We start from the raw sequence: 19,138 nt of genomic DNA, 5'->3' as shown, positions 1-19,138 counted from the left end.
GTTTTGTTATTTTTTTAATTCATGAAACAATTTTTTTCCAAAAAAAAGGCGTTTGAAAAATTATTGCACAAATACCGTGCAAGATAAAACGTTGCAATGACCGTCATTTTATTCCCTAGGGTGTCTGCTAAAAAACATATATAATGTTTGGGGGTTCTGCGTAATTTTCTAGCAAAAGAATGATGATTTGTACATGTAGGAGAGAAGTGCCAGAATTGGCCCGGTATTGAGGTGGGTATAAAAGCCTGGTATTGAAGTGGTTAAATGACAAAAAGTGAAGGTAGATCTTATAAATGTGTCAAAGACCGGTAAAAATGACAACAGTGGTTTTAATCCCTCCCTTTTCTATCTAAAATGTAACAAAAAAAACTGTTTTGGCTGTAGATACACTTTAATTAAAGCTGAACTCCAGGCACAAAAATATTCATTCCGATATGTTCCAAAGGATACAAATCAATTTTGTGCCCAACAAATAACATTATAAACCAAGATATTACCTTGTAAAAGTTGCAATGACATCAGCAGTGTGCTGTACATGTGTAGCCTGAGCAAAGCTGTGGGAGTGACCCACCAAGCCCCACCCCACCCACTGCTGAAACCTACAGAAGGGGGCGGAGACAAGACCAGTCACCCTGCACAAGGAGAGAGAGCTGCAGTGAGGGGTCTTTATTAAAGGAAAAGTCTGGATTACTACACAGATCTAGAAGAAATACACAAAATCACACCAAGATTCAAGGACGAACACACATGACGAATGGATTTAGACAATATTTGTTTATCCCGGAGTTCAGCTTTAAAGGCCAAAAGAGAGAAGTAGAGCCAAGCTAGGAGAGGGGGAGCTTGCAGAAAAATTCAAGATTTGCACATATATCTGGATCTAGTGATTCTTCTGCCATGTGGATTTGATTGAGGATAACCTTCTCTTTTGCCTTTTTTTACCATGGTTCAGCTTGCTTTGCCGAGGCTCACGCTACGTTTACGTGAACAATACTGTAGTTCTCCTGTAACCTTTTTTGTGTTCAATGAAAGTAGAAAAAAAAATACTTTCAGCCTCATAAAACGTGTTGGTGCTGGTTGATGTGTCCCATTGGCGCTCTCTATCATCCTGACTTTGCTGCTACCGCATTAAAACGATTGCGGCGTTCCTGGGATCGCCCATACGGAATTGTGTGTACAAGTTAATGCACATAAAGACAGGGTTACCGCTGCACTTTATAACGCAGAGCTCTCCAAGTGATGGGTGAAATGTGCCCTGAAACGTTATCACGCTCATAATTCCTCCACAAATCAATCATGTCTTTGTTTAACTACCTGTTATTAAAGCCTTTACCGCTCTTGGCTTCACCTTGCTCCATTAAGTAACAAAAGGAGCCGTTAGTGGGAGAGAGCGAGCTAATTTCCGCGGGCTTGTCTCATTTTATTAGCAGATTTTAAAGGTGCTGGCAGAGGCTTGTATATGGTGAGTGTGGGGAGGTGCAGCGTGGTGCGCCGGCAGTAAACACTCAGAGTACGATTGCAACATTTCACAAAAAATCCGGCGAGAGGGCACCTGACCGGGAACACTCACAGTATTTACCGGCAGTTCAGAGCAGGAGATTCCGAAAAAGGATGGCATGTCCCAATCCTTTCCCTATTCATCTGAAAGTTCTCCCTGCCACTAATTACTGTCCCTACCAGACAGGTGATCTGTCCCTACACTGCCTGCCTGCCAAATGTGCATCAAGCCCAGTAGCCAGGGTCTTAACCACTTCAGCCCCAGAAGGATTTGCCCCCTTAATGACCAGGCCATTTTTTTCCAATACGGCACTGCGCCGATTTAACTGACAATTGCACGTGCAACGTTGTACCCAAACAAAATTTACGTCCTTTTTTACCCACAAATAACATTTATTTTGGTGGCATTTGACCACCTCTGCATTTTTTTGTGTGTTTTTTTTGTGCTATAAACAAAAAAAGAACGACAATTAATATATATATATATATATATATATATATATATATATATATATATATAATACATATCCAAAAAAATCACAAAAGGCGTATATTGATTGGTTTGCACAAAAGTTATCATGTCTACAAACTACGGGATAGATTTAGGGACTTTTATACTTTTTATTGTTTTTACTGGTAATAGAGACGATCTGCGGGACTGCAACATTGTAGTGGTAAATTCTGACCCCAAATTATACTTTTTTGGGACCAGTGACATTATTACATTGATCAGTGCTATAAAAATGCACTAATCAATGAAAAAATTACTCTGGCAGGGAAGGAGTTAACAATAGGGACGATCAAGGGGTTAAGTGTGTTCTAACTGTAGGGGGGATGGGCTTACTGGGGCATGACAGAGATCACTGTTCCCAATCACTGGGAACAGAAGATCTCTGACATGTCATTAGGCAGAATGGGGAATCGCATTGTTTACATAAGCAGTTTCCCGTTCTGCCTCTGTACACAGTGATCATGCTTCGCCAGCGGACATCGAGTCCTCCTTGCACGGACTGACGTACAGGAACGTCGGTTTGCACAGGAGAGCCGACCTGCCGCAGTAAATGTACGTGAGCTGGTCGGCAAGTGGTTAAATAGACTCTACCTGACCCAAGATGGCCACTAGAGTCACATGGGGCTGTAGCATCCAACCGGATATATCCCCTAGTGACCCCGGAAGCCGTACAGGACCCATGTTCCCCTAGTTACCCAGGAAACCGCACAGGACCCATGTTCCTCTTCGACTTCCTCTCCAATGCAACTGTGGTTCAGCGCCACCTGCAGTGGAGAAGGCAGACTGCACCTGCCTATATGTGTGTTCCAGAAGGGTGTCTGTGTTGGGTAGGCTGGCTTTGTGTAAATTTTCATGTTGGAAAAGGCCTGGCTTATAATTGGGCTTTTAGTTCATCCCAAAGGTGTTCAGTAGGGTTGAGGTCCAGGCCACTCAAGTTCCTCCACACCAAACTGGCCAAACAATGTCTATATGGAGCTGGCTTTGTGCACAGGGGCACAATCATAGTGGAACATGGTCTCCTCCAGAATTTTGCCACAAGATTGGAAGAACACAACTGTCTACAATGTTTTTATATTCTGTAGCATCACCAGTACCCTTTACGGGAGAAACCTCAATCATTTGGAGGAAAGTCCCCATACTTTAAGTCACAAGAGATAGACTTGATGCCTACATTTTCGTGCATAGTGTTTCTTTAGTGTACAGATTGTATTCTGTTGTCTTACTGGCTTCTCATTATTTCCACCTCCAGGTCCCGTGGAACATGTTCATCTAAGAGTGCCATTTGTTGCCATTCGAAACAAAGAGGTCAACATCAGCGCTGTGGTTTGGCCGTTGCATTCAGGAACGCTCACTTATTTTTGGTGGGTTGGGAATAATACCAAGGTACGATAGACATGATTGTCTTACTGTTGTCTCCATCTGCTTGCCATACCACCAACCAGAAAATGTTCATTACTGTAAGAATGACTAGGCACTGATAATGTTTTTTCAGATTTCAAAGATGTAAAAAAAAAAAAAAAAAAACACAAAATAATGCTGCTCTGTAATCATTAAAACATCATTAAATTTTTTTATAAAAAGCAGGAAAAGTACCCAAATGTGATCAGGTATCAGCCTCTTGCAGTTCTGGTACAACAGGGCTGGCATGTGAGAGAAAGACACAGCAAAAGGAGCCCATTAGTTAATGTGCCGTCAAGAAGCATGCCGATAGGAGAGAGCAGAGCGACAGAGAGATGAGCTCATCGTTGTACTGCTTTGTCTTTTACCAACCAATCACAGGCTGGGAACGGGTCCAGGATGACCTGGGCCATCCTAAGCTGACTAAGCAGCGTACCTGGCATCAGCCTCTTGCAATCTCAGGACAGCAGTGGAGGGTGAGATGAGGAAGCAGCACAAGGAGCATGCTGATAGGGGGAGAAAGAAGGGTGATGCAGGGATGAGCTCATCACTGCACTGCATCTTCTATCACTGTCCAGTCACAAGCAGGTCCAGGATGACCTGGGCTCAGAGGAAATGGGTTGAATGATGCTGATCATTTGACTGAGGACATCTAGAGGCAGAAAAAAAGTACTGCAGGGAAATCTTTCGATTTTTAATGGGCTATTCAATATTTATCTTGTTATCTTTGGCTGGAATTTCTCTTCAAGGTAAACAAGAGCAGGCAAAGTAAGTAGGTGTCCTACAGCACATATTGTAAGATGCCTGTTACTCCTACTTGCGTAGCCATGTCCTCCTCCCAGTGTGCTACTGGAACCCATTAAAAAAAAAAATTCAGGTAAGGTACATTCACAGCCCCATCTGCCAGTCACTATGCTGTTCTCAATGCTCCAACACATGGAGGCTTGGAGAGGCATGCTAAGTTACATACAAATGCCGATCCTTCAGAAAGCTGAAATTTACTCTGCCTGCAGTTAACAGTGCAGGCTTATTTTAAAGAGGACCTGTCATTTTAGATATTTGCATGGTGGGAAAGTGTATTTGAATTTATGAAATCACAACTGTCCATTTATAGGAAATTGCATTTGAGTTTTTAGGGCACCTCAACTCTAACGTGATATCAAAGGGAATGTGCGTGTTTTGTCATGAAGGGTGAAAAATGATGTTTGCTTTAAAGCTGAGTCCTCCACTTTCCTTTACTTCCCTGCTGCTAAGTGTTAGAGATACAATTAAAAGTGAATGCTAAAGAAACCCTGTCACCGAACCTTTAATTTCAACAGCAAGCTTCCTATGTGATCATATGTGAATTCAATGTATAAATGCATATTATTTACCTGTAAAATCCTCCCTTGTAGACATCAGAGACCTCTGCTGAGTGCCATCATCTTACATGTGATGTCAGTGGCCCCAACAAACTCAGAGCTGTCACTTACAGTTGTGCTCATAAGTTTACATACCCTGGCAGATTTGATGATTTCTTGGCCATTTATCAGAGAATATGAATGATAACACAACAACTTTACTTTCACTCATGGTTAGTGTTTCGCTGAAGCCATTTATTATCAATCAACTGTGTTTACTCTTTTTAAATCCTAAACACAACAGAAACTACCCAAATGACCCTGATCAAAAGTTTACATACCCCAGTTCTTAATACTGTGTATTGCCCCCTTTTAACATCAATAACAGCCTTAAGTCTTTTGTGGTATTTGTGGGTGAGGCTCTTTATCTTCTCAGATGGTAAAGCTGCCCATTCCTCTTGGCAGAAAGCTGCACAGTTGAGATCTCCCCAGAGTGGCTCAATGATATTGATAATGATATCAGGAGACTGAGATTGCCCACTCCAGAACCTTTACTTTATTCTGCTGTATCCAATGACAGGTTGACTCGGCCTTGTGTTTTGGATCATTGTCATGTTGGAATGTCCAAGTACGTCCTATGCGCAGCTTCCTGGCTGATGAATGCAAACATTCCTCCAGTATTTTTTGGATAACATACTGCATTCATCTTGCCATCAATTATGACCAAATTTCCTGTGCCTTTGTAGCTCACACACCCCCAAAACATCAGTGATCCACCTCCGTGTTTCACAGTAGGAATGGTGTACCTTTCAACATAGGCCTTTTTGACTCCTCTCCAAATTTTGCGGTAATGGTTGTGGCCAAAAAGAAAAATTTTGATCTCACTCCAAATGACTTTGTGCCAGAAGGTTTGGGGCTTGTCTCAGTGCTGTTTTTGGTGTATTGCAAGTGGGATACTTTGTGGAATTTGCGTAGTAATGTCTTTCTTCTGGCGGCTCAACCATGCAGCCCATCTTTCTTCAAGTGCCTCCTTATTATAAGCATCTTGAAACAGCCACACCACATGTTTTCAGAGAGTCCTGTATTTCAGCTGAAGTTATCTATGGGTTTTTCTTTGCATCCCAAACTATTTTCATGGCTGTTGTGGCTGAAATTTTAGTTGGTCTACCTGACCGTGGTTTGGTTTCAACAGAACCCCTCATTTTCCTCTTCTTGATTAGAGTTTGAACACTGCTGATTGTCATTCTCAATTCCTTGGATATCTTTTTATATCCCTTTCCTGTTTTATACAGTAAAACTACCTTTTCCCACAGATTCTTTGACTTAGAATCCATAAACACCATTGCAGCACTGGATGAAAGATGCAAGGGTGCACGGGTCTGTCAGGAGTCCAGAAACTCCATGGCCTTTTATACACACACACTAATTACAAGCAAACAGATCACAGGTGAGGATGGTTACCTTTAATAGCCATCCAAACCCCTTTTGTGTCAACTTGTGTGCATGTTTTTTTGGGTAGTTTCAGTTGTCATTATGATTTAAAAAGAGTAAACACAGTTTATTGATAATAAATGGCTTCAGCCAAACACAAACCATGAGTGAAAGAAATCATACGTTCTGCCAGGGTATGTAAACTTATGAGCACAACTGTATATGATTGCAGCTTTTCTCAACCTTGTTACCTCAGAGCAACCCCTAAAATAGGTTTCAGGTCTCAGGAAACCCTTACCTAATCAATTTATGGGGAAAATGACCATTACATTGGTAGTCAGGAGAAGAAGAACCCTTCCTGTGGTGGTCAGAATACCCCGATTAAAGACATCTAAAAGTGTAATTGGAATCACCCTGCTGACCCTGCCTAGTGGCTTTGGCTTGGGAACTATGCAAGAACCATAGAATAATAGGTCAATCAGCTACAGCTCAAGAAACCCCTAGAAACCTCAGGAGGACATCTAGGGCTCCCCTGATTGAGAATAGCTGCTGTATAGCATTGATCTCCAAACCTTCTGATCAATGGGCCAGTTTACTGTCCTTCAGACTTTAGGGAGGCTGGACTGTGGCCAGTGGGAGTAGTACATGTCCTGATGTCCAGTGAGTGTAAACAATGCCCTATCTTTGGTGTCATTGGAACGAATAGTACCCATTGTTGGTGTCAGTGGGAGGGATTCTGCCCCTTCCTTAATATCAATGGAAGAAATTCTGCCCTATTGTTGGTTTCAGTGGGAGAAATTGGGCTCAATTGTTGGTGTCAGTGACAGTAATTATGCTCCGTTGATGGTGCCATTGGATGGAATAAGGCCCCAAGGGACAGATAATGGCAAGCAAAGGGCCACACCCGGCCTCTGGGCCTCAGTTTGGAGACTTCTGCTATGGTATTCCCCTTCACTCAGTAGCTACATAATAGATAATGCAAGGAGGATCAGAGGAGCTGTGTCGGCATAGACAGCAATTATGCAATCCCAGAAAAGGAGTGGGCTGTGACATGCAAAGAGGTAAATTTACTATTTTGCTAAGAAATTGACTCTTCCTGGAGAAATAAAACTTTATAGCCAGTTCAAAGCCACATAAAATAAAAAGATAAAAACAATATAATTTAAATTAAATTAAAATTATTAACAAAAAAACATAAAAAGAAAAAGTTAATGTTTAAAATATTCATTTTTAAGATATTAACAGGTTCTATACAAGTAAATGCAAGGTATATGAATTGTTTGCCGGTCATTTTTATTTATTATTGTTTAATCACCAATTGCATTGTATATTCTCCGAAGTCATCCTTTAAGGGTAAACAGTGAATTGAACTCGAATTGGATGCTATTATTTATTGCACTTTTATGTTGCCTTATTGCATAAGCATGTCTCAACATCTACAGCAATAATGTGACATTCTTTTTAAGACTACCCAGAGGATTGATGAAGCACCCCTCCATCGTGTAATGAGTCCATCACATGATCTACGACGCGGGTTATTCTCCTTATAAATCCCATCACCCGCCTCATTCGTCAGGTCTTAAATTATGCAGCCATTTTCTTTATGTCCTTGACTTGATTAAAGGGGCGATCTTACATTTAAATCAGGGGTGGAATCCATCTCGTTTTATGGGGTGGAAGAAAGCTTCATCACCTACCCTGCAGTCTAGATACGATGATGACTCTCTCTGCATAATGACTTAATGCACTTTATAAAGTCGTATATGTCTTCCAAGAAGATTCAGTGTTGCCATAGGGCCTGAACTGTCCTAATAGACTTGGGAAGTGTTTGGTTCATTGGTTAAAAAGCCAGTAAATGCAAATGTTAGTAAATTAACAGAAAGGCACTGCAAGCAACTGTCACCAACATGCACACACACACACACACACACATATATATATATATATATATATATATATATATATATATATATATATATATATATCCATTTTAAGGTACCCAATGAAAATGGAAAGATTTTCTTTAAAAATGTTATTATAAGCATGTTAATTATGGAAAAAAGGAGGAAAATATTATCAGATTGAACTCAGTCTTTTTGGTTTCCAGGCAGCTACTGATGCCCTAAGTTCTCACAGTGCCACCCAGCTCCCATAGTGCCATTCAACTTTCCATATTGGCCCGCAGTGCCCCTCAACCCCCCACAGTGCCCCCAGGCCCCCTGAGGGAACTCAAACCCCATAGTTCAACTCAACTGCCCTCAGTGCCTCCTAGCTTACTGCAGTATCCCCTAGCTTGCAGCTCCTCATAGTAAACCCAGTCTCAAACAGTGCTCCCTCAATCCCTGCAGTGCACCCCAGTCTCCCACAGTGCCCCCAGCCCCCCCTGATGGAACTCACCTCGCATAGCTCCCCTCAACCTCACACAATGCCTCCCAGCCTGCAGTGTCCCCTAGCTTGCTGCAGACATCCAGCTCCCCATGGTACCCCTTGCCTCCAACAGTGCCCCCTCAATCCCTGCAGTGCTCTCCAGTCTCCCACAGTGCTCCTAAAAAGCTCACAGTCTCATGAAGAGACCTCCAACCCCCTCCTCACACCCTACAGGGCCACCAGGTCTGCATCAGAGCCCCCAAACCCCTTCTGGGACTTCTATTCCCTTCACAGTGACACTCAGCCCCATCACAAGTCCTCCGGCATTTCAATATACTGTATGTTTGGCCTTCCTATACTTCTATTGTATAAAGTGTATTTATTACTGTTGGAAGGTTTAGCAATAACTTACCAGGCCCTGGACTCAGTAAGGTTGATAACCACTGTTCTAAGTAAAAAATTGTTGTTGTTTTTTTGAGGTGGGGGGGGGGGGTGGCCTTTTTGATGCCTTTTTCCAAAATGTTATTGTAAGGACAGGGGCATGGAAGGTTTGTCAGAATTGTCTCAAAATGGTCACGAACCAATGATCTAGGTATTACATTTTTTTTAAGGGGGGCTCTCATAAGCTTGAGAACCACTGATCTAAGTAAACGTATTTAGCTTGTTGGGGAGAGAAGGGGAGGTGGTGATGCCTTTTTTGGTACAATTTTCTTTAAAAAAAATTGGTTTTAGAAAAGCTAAAGCCCTGTACAAACGATCGGATATCTGATGGAATCTAATCCCATGGATTTTTTTTGTCGGATATCCGATGAAGCTGACTTTCATCAGTCTTGTCTACACACCATCAGTCAAAAATCTGATCGTGCCAAAACGCGGTGACGTACAACACTACGACGAGCCGAAAAAAACGAAGTTCAATGCTTCCGAGCATGCGACGACTTGATTCTGAGCATGCGTGGATTTTTGTCCGATGGAGTTCCATAGGAAAAATTTAAAACATGTTCTATTTTTTTTCACTGATGGAAAATAACGATGGGGCCAACACGCAATCGGTTTGTCCGATGAAAACAGTCCATCGGTGTGTTTTCATCAGACAAACCGATCGTGTGTACACGGCTTAAGTAATACTTTTTTTTGGTGGTGGTGGCAATGCCTTTTATTGCTGTCTGAGCCATCATTCCCCAGGTGATGGTCACTTCCCCTGTTTCTTGTATGGGTGTCACAAGCACAGGAAGCAAGAAATATATCTCCCCAATGGGGGTCATGGACTGAAGTAAAAAACCTGACAGGGAATGTAAATGTAGTGCCCCCTTACTTCCAGTATGGGCACTACGCTAAAGTTAGTGGGGAATGGGAGAGTTATTTTGCTCCCATTCACAATTTGCTAAATTCTGGGCTGCTGTCATTCCTGAACTGTCCTGTAGGTCAGTCTGTGCTCCAGGGGTGCTGATTCCACCCCTGGGCAACAGGTGGCACTGGAGGGGTTCTGGCAGAGCCACTTTTCCCCAGCAGCCAATAAGAGGAGTTTTCCCTCGCGGGGCATGCTGGGGGAGGGTATATCTGTGGCAGACGCCATTTTTTGTTGGTTCTTCGCGGGTTCCAGGTTCCAGGTGCGGCACCCACCTTTAGGGTGTGCGCATCCAATTGACCCCGGCGATATGGCCTACCAGGCTGGGGTCGCATGCTACCCGGAGCTCCATGTTGATCAAAGGGGCCCCAGTGACTTGCTGGGTCCCCAGCTCTATTGAGGAGATCCCAGGCTGGATGCCGTTTGATGGGGGGTCGGCTTGAGGAGAACCCGGAGGCAGGTTGTCCAATAGGGCTTGAACGAACCATCGGGGATCCGGTGACCGGGACATTGACAGGTACATTTCTACTTTCACCCGGTGACCCTAATTTAATCTACTGGGAGGATTCGCTCAATCCGTTCAGATCATCCAAGTACTAGACCTGTGGCAGAGGTCCCTAGAGCCGGGTCTGTGAGAGAGACCTGTTCCTCCCAGCAACCTAAAACGACACTTCGGCTGCCAGGCTTGTGGCAGGAGTCTGTCCGGGGGCACTTGACCCACTCTGGCCGGAGTGGCGATGAACCGTAACTACTACTACTGTGCTGTTGGGAGCAGGATTGCTCCTTTCATATCCAGGCCTGATACAGCAAAGTTCTCTATCGCTTCATCAACCTTTTTGCTCTACTTCATGTTGATGTTGGCCATGTTGGGCCTGGAAATAAAGCATTTAAAAACCTTCTTTTATTGACTGGACATTCGCTCATTAGTCTACTCATCAACTACACCCCTAGACAACACTGAGACACTGAAACAAACCAGCAGCTCCTGAGGGGGTAGCGCTAATAAACAAAACAGAAAAAATGTGAACAAAATAGAGATAAGCTCTATTTTATTTTTTTATATAGTTTCAAAAAATAAAAAGACATGGAGTCCAACAAAAAACATGCATAATCAGAAGCGTTAACCCCTAGCTGATTCAGAGGAAAGAAAAACATGGTAAACATTTTTGATTAGATAATTTCCATGTTCGTTTTTGAATATTTTTACGTAAACTAAACTGTTACATGCTGCTTCCTAAGTGCTCACTGTAGCGGAAGCTTTAAAAAAGGAGATGCTTCTTCTTCTTCTAATGTTTAAGCTGCAAATAACATACCTGGAGCCATCTGGAAACATCAAACATATACTTCATAATGCATATTTGATGTTTCCAGATATACTCCAGGGAGTTTAAACAGGAAAGCAGCATAAACTGTTTGGTCTAATGTAGTTTTAATAAGAGACTTGATGATAACTCTATGACAAATTAATCTACATACTGTAAGTCACTTTTGCATATTTTTTTTATGAAATTAAAGGTTTTTATTTATTACGTTTTGATAAATGCAAAGTTCACATATTTATTGTAAGCTGGAAAATGGTCTAAATTTAGGGGAAAAAATATTTTTTGGGATATTTTACAACAGTATTTCATCAAACCTTTTAACTTTTTTTTTTTTACATTTTTCATTTGTTTTAAAATACAACCTGATCATGAGTTTTTATTGTAAGCTGGCAGAATGACACGCATTTGCTTACAGTATTTCACAATTAATTTTTATTTATTTTTTTCACTTTTTTTCCTCTCTTAGCACCATAGTTCTAACATCGTATTTCTTTCTTCATGCACAGCAGGTTCACATTGCCATCTGCAAACTGGAAATGTTTATTTGTAACCCATGATTGGCTGGTTAATTTTTTTAAATATTAATCTGCATAGTATAAATCTAAAGTGTAATGTAAAAAAAAAAACAGTTTTTTTTTCTCTACAGCTTAAGGCTGCATTCACACCTGAGCGTTTTGTCGCCTGAAGCGCGACGCTCAAAAACGCTAGAGGGGAAAAAATACATTATTCCCTATAGAGATGGTACACATCTCCACTCCAAAACGTCAGACGCCGAACGCCTGAAGCTCAAACAAGTCCTGGACCCTTTTTTGTCGCGCAAATCAGGCGGTTTGGGCGTTTTTGAGCGTTTCTATTTCCCATAGAAAGTAATGGAAACGCTCGATTCAGGCGACTAGCGCGACAACGAGCGTTTGCTATGGGCATTTTGTCACTTTAATCAATAGAACATTTCACCCAGGCAGAAGATAAAAAAAATCTACCAACATACTGTAGCAACAAGTGATGAAAAGATCATTTTTCCTATCGGCTAAAATAAAAAATGTCGAAGTACAATAACGTCGGACGACGCTGTATGCAAACGCGCAAATAAGCATGAATACGCGTAACTAAACGCTGGAAAAAAAACGCCGGAAAAAAAACGACAGAAGGACCTACGCTCAAGTGTGAATGCAGCCTTAGGCCTCATGTACACTGCTGCTGCTAAACAGACGTTTAGGAGCAGTTGGGCATTTTTTTTTCAACTGCTGCTGAACTCTCCTCTATGTTATATTATCTGTACATGTACACAGGGTCATTTACAGTCGTTTCTAGGCAGTTGAGTTTAGAGGCTTTTTTTGGAACGCAAAAAAAATGGGTTCAGAAGCTGAGTTTAGAGGCTTTTCAAGCGCCAAACGCTTCTAACCCCTGCTAAACTCGCATTTAGACGCGTTTCGTTTACAGAAATTTTTTCATTTTTGGCTATTTTGGAAAAAAAAAAAATGTTTTTTTTTTAACACTTCTGAACGCAAACCCGGCAAACCGTGGCAAAACTGACATTTTAAACATGGGTTACTATCTGTCAGGTTAAATCATTCAGGAAAGGTTTTAAAAACATCTTGTGTACATGAAGCCTTAGTTACATTATTCACCTGTAATGAAGTATGCCCTGCAGTGTGCAGCTTTTTGGATTCTGTGACCCTACCCTTTTCCATCTGCTGACCTTCTGGCACTGTGGGGGCTAACGGCGTCAGGTCTCCAGGCCCCCTCCTGCCCTCTCCTTCATTAACTACTTACCGACTGGCCAACAGTAAGTTTGGCTGGTGGCTTGAGCAGGCACCGCAAAGTGCTAGTACACCAGCCTGCTTATGCACACTGGCATACCTCCCATCTTTTCGAGATGGAAATGAGGGACACCTATTAGCGAAAGTATGTAGGCATAGGACACACCCCCTGTCATGCCCCCTTAAAGGAGAATCACACACAAAAAAAGATTAGTTCAACCCAACAGTCATTTTTTCTTACCACTACTATTCCTTTGGCTTTTGAAATTTGCAAATCCAGAAATTTGGAAATTGGATGAAAGGTTTAGCACTGGGAAACACCTTTTGAAAGAGAAAAAGTGTGTTTTATATACAACTATATAAATCAGACTAAAATGAGGGACAAATGAGGAGGAGAGAGCGACAGAGGAACTTTGTTCCAAATCAGGGACAGTCCCTCGAAATCGGGGACAGTTAGAAGCTATGCACTGGCGTGCCCCCTGGGACATGCAGCGGCGCAATCTGGAACCACTGTGTCCGATTGCAGTGCCGGCATCAGGACGCTGTGTGTGTGTGTCTGATCAATCACATGGCACCTAGTAAACAACATTCATAATTGGACTCCATGCATGACATTGTTTACTACTGTGAGTGTGATCTCTGAAAGGTGCTAAACCTTTCATCCAATTTTTAAATTGCTGCATTTGTTAGTAGAGGTTAAAAAAAAAAAGTTGTGGGTTTAACAAATTTTTTTTGTATAATTCTCCTTTAAGGCCGCGTACACACGGTCGATCCAAACCGATGAGAATGGTCCGACGGGCCGTTTCCATCGGTTCACCGCTGAAGTGGCCTGACGGTCTGATGTGCGTACACACCATCGTTCCAAAAACCGATCGGGTCAGAACGCGGTGACGTAAAACACACGACATGCTGAAAAAAACGAAGTTCAATGCTTCCAAGAATGCGTCGACTTGATTCTGAGCATGCGCGGGTTTTTGAACCGATGCTTTTCTGTACTAACCATCGGTTTGGACCGATCGGTCAGCGGTCCATCGGTTGGATTTTAAAGCAATTTTAAAAATTTTGGACCGAAGGACAACAGACCGATGGGCCATACACACGGTTGGTTTGGACCGATGAAACTGAACTTCGGTCCATTCTCATCGGTTTGGAATGACCGTGTGTATGGGGCCTCAGGGTGTGTGTCCGATGCTACATAATTTTGCTAATAGGTTGTCCCTGGTTCGTATCTCGAAAAGTTAAGAGGTATGGGGAAAAGGTAAAGAGTAAAAAGGTTTAAAATTGAGAATATATAAAATATTACAATTATTGAACATTAGAGACGGCTGGCTATACATAGAGTGAACATTTTTAAATTGAGAGTTGAATGCCATTTTAAAGGGGTATCTACTGCACCTGTTGTATGATATGAATATGAGCACAACATTGTTATTGTTTTATAATGAATTTTATATGTAAAAAAAAATATCTTTTAGCCCTTATGCATTCTAAGGAACAAATGTACTCCGATGCCTTGAGAATGGGATTTTACAATGAACGTTATATTATTAGATAATAGTCTCTGTAAATGGCGCATTGTGTATAGTGATTGGTAGGCAAAGGTTCTATTGAGGAGAATAGTGGTAAATGGTTGAATCCAGGTATAGGGAGGAGAGATTTCACTTCCTCTGAAGGGAACAGTAATTACTGTCGGTGGAATAAAGCATTAAAGGGAGAGGAACGTTCTAAAAAGTTAAAAGTTCTCTTTGATGTCGTAAAAGGCGGCTGATAATTATGAGGAAGAACAAGGGGAACAAAGAAATATTAGCAGCCTAATTTGTAGGTGGAAAAGTCGGGTCTGTGATGCAAGCTGTTGTGCAGAAGTCCGATAATGGAGAAATACTTTTTTGTTGCGGTAAGGGAGCATGCCCGGAAGCCAGTTTGGAGCTTTTTTTTTATACAGTATATTAAATTGTATTTAGAAAGAATGTAGTACTAACTATTATCCTTATTTACAAGTATTATATATTTTAGGTTATTATTGCAATGTTTAACATACAGAAAAACTCCAAATCATAATAGATAGGCCATTAAAGAACACATTTATTGTGTAATACATGTATTACTATTTAACAAAAATAACAAGATCATTAAAAAAAAATAATTGCTGCTGTGTTCACCTTCAGTTCAGAGATTTTGGCTGCAGTACTTTTTTCTGGCACTAGATGTCCTCAGTCTGATGGTTAGTATCTACTTTGTCTGAGCCCAGGCCATCCGGGACCTGCTCCCAGCCTGTGACTGGACAGTGAAATGAGAAGCAGCAGAATGATGAGCTTTTGTCTCTTTTTCACTGCTCTCTCCGCCTGTCAGCATGACATGAAAGGTGCGTGGTGTCAGCTTCTTGCAGTCTCTGTACAGCAGAGCAGAAGCATGAGAAGAAGAATCAGCACAAGGAGCCAATGAGTTCATGTGCTGACATGAAGCATTTTTCATACACATATAAAAAATTGTCAGGGGTTAGCTCAAGTGTGGATCACCTTCCCTGGGAACAAGGTAGTTCAAACAACAGGTCTTTCTTAAAAGCTGACTGGCAAACCTTCAGAGGTGAATGGCATCTCCAAGTCACCCACAAAACAAAGATTATGCAAACCTTTTCTTTCTCTCACAAAAGCAGCTCTCTCAGGTTTTTTGGCTTCCTGAGTCCCAGACCAAGAACAATTCTTTGCTCCAGTCCTACTTTATTTAGATCACCTGTTGGTGGACACAAGTGGACTTCAAAATCTGGTCCGGAACCAACTCTGCCAAGATGGCTGGTAAAAAACAGACCGGGTTCCACCTTAGATCTCAGCAAATGAACGCATGCGAGGTGACACAAAGCGCCTTGAGGCGATTTAGTTCGCATTTGTAGCGCTATACAAGTTTATTTTTCTTTTTTTTTTAAAAACATTTTATTAAGAATTTTGCAAATACAAGTACAAGTACAAATACAAAATCCTGTCAATCTGCAATAACTAATGCAAACATACAAAATAGGACGTACAGTTGCATCATGTAACAATGGGAAGAAATATGAAATAAAAAAATGAAGTATTCATCAAAAGAGGAAAATTGTAGTTCGGCATCAGAGCGGACCAAGCCGCCACAGCACGGAGTCTAGGTAGCAGGGTACCGTAGAAGGGACCGTGAAGCTAACGATAACCAAGTGCGTGTCCCTCCGTCCTGCTCACCCCAAAGGGGAACAAACTGTGTGCGGGAGGGGGGACACATGGAGCATAACTAAACCCAGGAATATTCAAGGTTCCACTGGGAAACCGACCCCATGGCCCTCATATCAAACAGAGTTGACCCCAGAGATACATAATTCTCCGGAACAGGCAGCCAGGGGGGCTGATCACATATAGGGTTGGGGAGCAACAGAGTGGGCCTAGAAATAGTGATGGCCCCCCCCGACCGAACAGGCGAGCATTAGAGTGTACTAGACGGGGGTCCATGGGAGGGTAGGTAAAGGGAGAAGAGGGGGCGGCTATCTAAAGTGAGCTGGGCGTCGACCATCTAGACCCTTCCCAAAGTAGGCATAACAAAAGTACCGGGAACCGGGGGGCTCAAGGACTCTCTATAGTGTATCCAACAGGCCCAAGTGGTTCTGAATTTAACACGAGCATCCCTGGCCTGGTGGATAATCCTTTCCATTTCCTCGATCTTTTTAACACGAGAATGCCAGTCCGCTATCGTGGGAGGGGAGGTGGTTTTCCATCTCACCGGAATGCATTGGGTGGCTGCATTTATGAGGTGCAGCATGAGGGATTTGCCGTATGTCTTCCTTGGAAGGGATGTGTGGTGCAGTAGGTATTGTGCCGGGGTAAATTCCGGGGGGGAAGTAGTTATCTGGGTAATGAGGTTGTGCACCCTTTCCCAAAACGGTCAACAAGTTTCTCACTCACTCAGACCTCGTACACACGACCGAGTTTCTCGGCAAAAACCAACAAGAAACTTGCTGGGAGATATTTTTTTGCCGAGGAAACCGGTCGTGTGTACATTTTCGTCGAGGAAACTATTGAGAAACTCGACTAGCCAAAAAGAGAGCATGTTCTCTATTTCCTTGACAGGAATGGAGAAAATTGGCTTGTCGAGTTCCTCGACAGCCTAACAAGGAACTCGACGAGGAAAACGATGTGTTTCGCCCGTCGAGTTCCTCAGTCGTGTGTACGAGGCTTCACTCACTCATTTACTCACAAGACATCAGCCACGATGGCTTCATTCACAGGAAAGTGCCGGGGCAGGGAGAAAATCCTCCACCCATTGTCTTGCCGAGGGGGTAATCAAGGAACTGGTGGCTAGAGCTTGAACATGTTACATGTTCCACCCTAAATATGGGGTGAAACATGTAGCATGTTCCAAAATGTTATTTTAGCATTTAAAGCAAAGTATCTTTATTTTCCAAAAAGATGAACTGAAAAGCTTTCTTCAGTAATTTAAACAATAACAGGCCATCATTTTGGTATACAGCAAATAACACAATGGCTCACTGCCAGTAAACTAGACCCACACCAGGGTTTTGGGTTCCTGTCTGCTTCAGGGTTCAGAAAAGGCCCTTAGGAGCTTGACAATGTCTCAGTAGCCAGATAGCTCACAGTCCTCTCACAACTTGTGTGTTCTCTACCACTCAACACCTCAGAGACACCTACCGACAACTTTTAAGCCCTCTCTTCCAGGCAGGTTAACCCTTACAAGACCAAAGCACCTGTAATCAGGGTTGGAGGCTCTCTCCCACTCAAAATCTCCCAGTCTCTGAATTCTGCATCCTATATAAAGAATATAAAAAACTGGGAAAGCTGCATATCAGCTTTTTCTCTTTATTGGATCACCCAGGAATCCCTCACTCTGGGTGAAAATCCCTCCATGTACAATGCTTCTTTTTGTCCCCCTAAACGGGACTACATCTCAAATAATGGTGACACATATGTGTCTTCCAAGCCCCATCCCTTGTGTCCCGTGCAACAAGCTGAAAACTTTTTTTCAAATTTTGGATAGAGTGAGGAAGTATACGGGATCCCGTTGTTTATTTTTTTTTAATGCTACCTTGGGCTTTGTTAAAGTGGGAGTTCACATGAATTTTTTTTTAAAGCCAGCAGCTACAAATACAGCAGCTGCTGACTTTAAAAATATTAACACTTACCTGTCCAAGTCGCCCACGACGTCGGCAGCCGAAGGTCCTGAGGACAGTCAGATTAGAATGAAAACACCTCCTACAAGCTTTAACCAAACACTGATAGAAGTCATAAGACTGCTATATACTACTGATGATAAAAGGCATTTAGGAGTTTATATTTAATATATTAATTGCATTTCCATGTTTTGTGTACTGTGGGGGACCAGATGTAGTGAATGCAGGCTCCTCAAGCTGAAGTAAGACACCTTTCACACTGAGGAGTTTTTCAGGCGGCACAGCACTAAGAATAGCGCCTAAATACCGCCTGAAAAACTCCTGCCCAGCCTTCTCAATGTGAAAGCCCGAGGGCTTTCACACTGAGGCAATGCGCTGGCAGGAGAGAAAAAAAATCTCCTGCAAGCAGCATCTTTGGAGAGGAGTGGTGTGTATAACGCTCCTTCACCACTCCTTCCCATTTAAAACAATGGGAAACCACGGTAATACCGCCGAGCGCATTGCGGGCGGTATTAACTCTTTATCGGCCGCTAGCAGGGGTTAATGCCGCACCGCTAGTGGCCGAATCCCGCGGCAATTTCAACATATATCGCCGCTATTTTTTGCGGCGCTATACCGCCACCGCGCCTCCCGCCCCAGTGTGAAAGGGGCCTTAGAAGCTGATTGGCTACCACGCAGAGCTGTACCAGATCTAGTAAATCGACCCCATTTTGTCAACCTACCATTCAGCCTCCATGTAAATTTGGCGTTGGGCAGTAAAAATGTGGATCTTCCTCCTGTATTTACCTCCCACCTTCAAATTTGGTGCTGCCCATAAAACTCACCCGTTATGTTCAAAGGGACTGCACCATAACCATTTACCAAATTTGCTCTCTTGAAGTTACAGCGTGGTATTTCATTGCAAAATCCCTATTGGGATGAAAAAATAAAATCTCCATGAGGATTTGAAAAACAGACATGCAGGAGGCAGCGCTATCCTGAATGCTTGTAAACCGGCTGTCAACTGTGTTTTAAAAAGCAATTC

At 42.5% G+C, this 19,138-nt stretch overlaps 1 protein-coding gene across 1 annotated transcript in view; it reads left to right on the top strand.

Moving 5' to 3' along the window:
• Positions 1–19,138, top strand: part of SORCS3 (sortilin related VPS10 domain containing receptor 3) — a 774,589-nt gene that overhangs the window by 707,685 nt on the left and 47,766 nt on the right. The window contains exon 20 of the mRNA XM_040361656.1: positions 3,255–3,388. Coding sequence (XP_040217590.1) covers positions 3,255–3,388 — 134 coding nt within the window. The remainder of the gene's footprint in view (positions 1–3,254; positions 3,389–19,138) is intronic.

Source organism: Rana temporaria, chromosome 8 (genome assembly GCF_905171775.1).
Source record: "Rana temporaria chromosome 8, aRanTem1.1, whole genome shotgun sequence".
Taxonomy (NCBI): Eukaryota; Metazoa; Chordata; class Amphibia; order Anura; family Ranidae; genus Rana; species Rana temporaria.
This window is presented reverse-complemented; position numbering and strand designations above follow the sequence as displayed.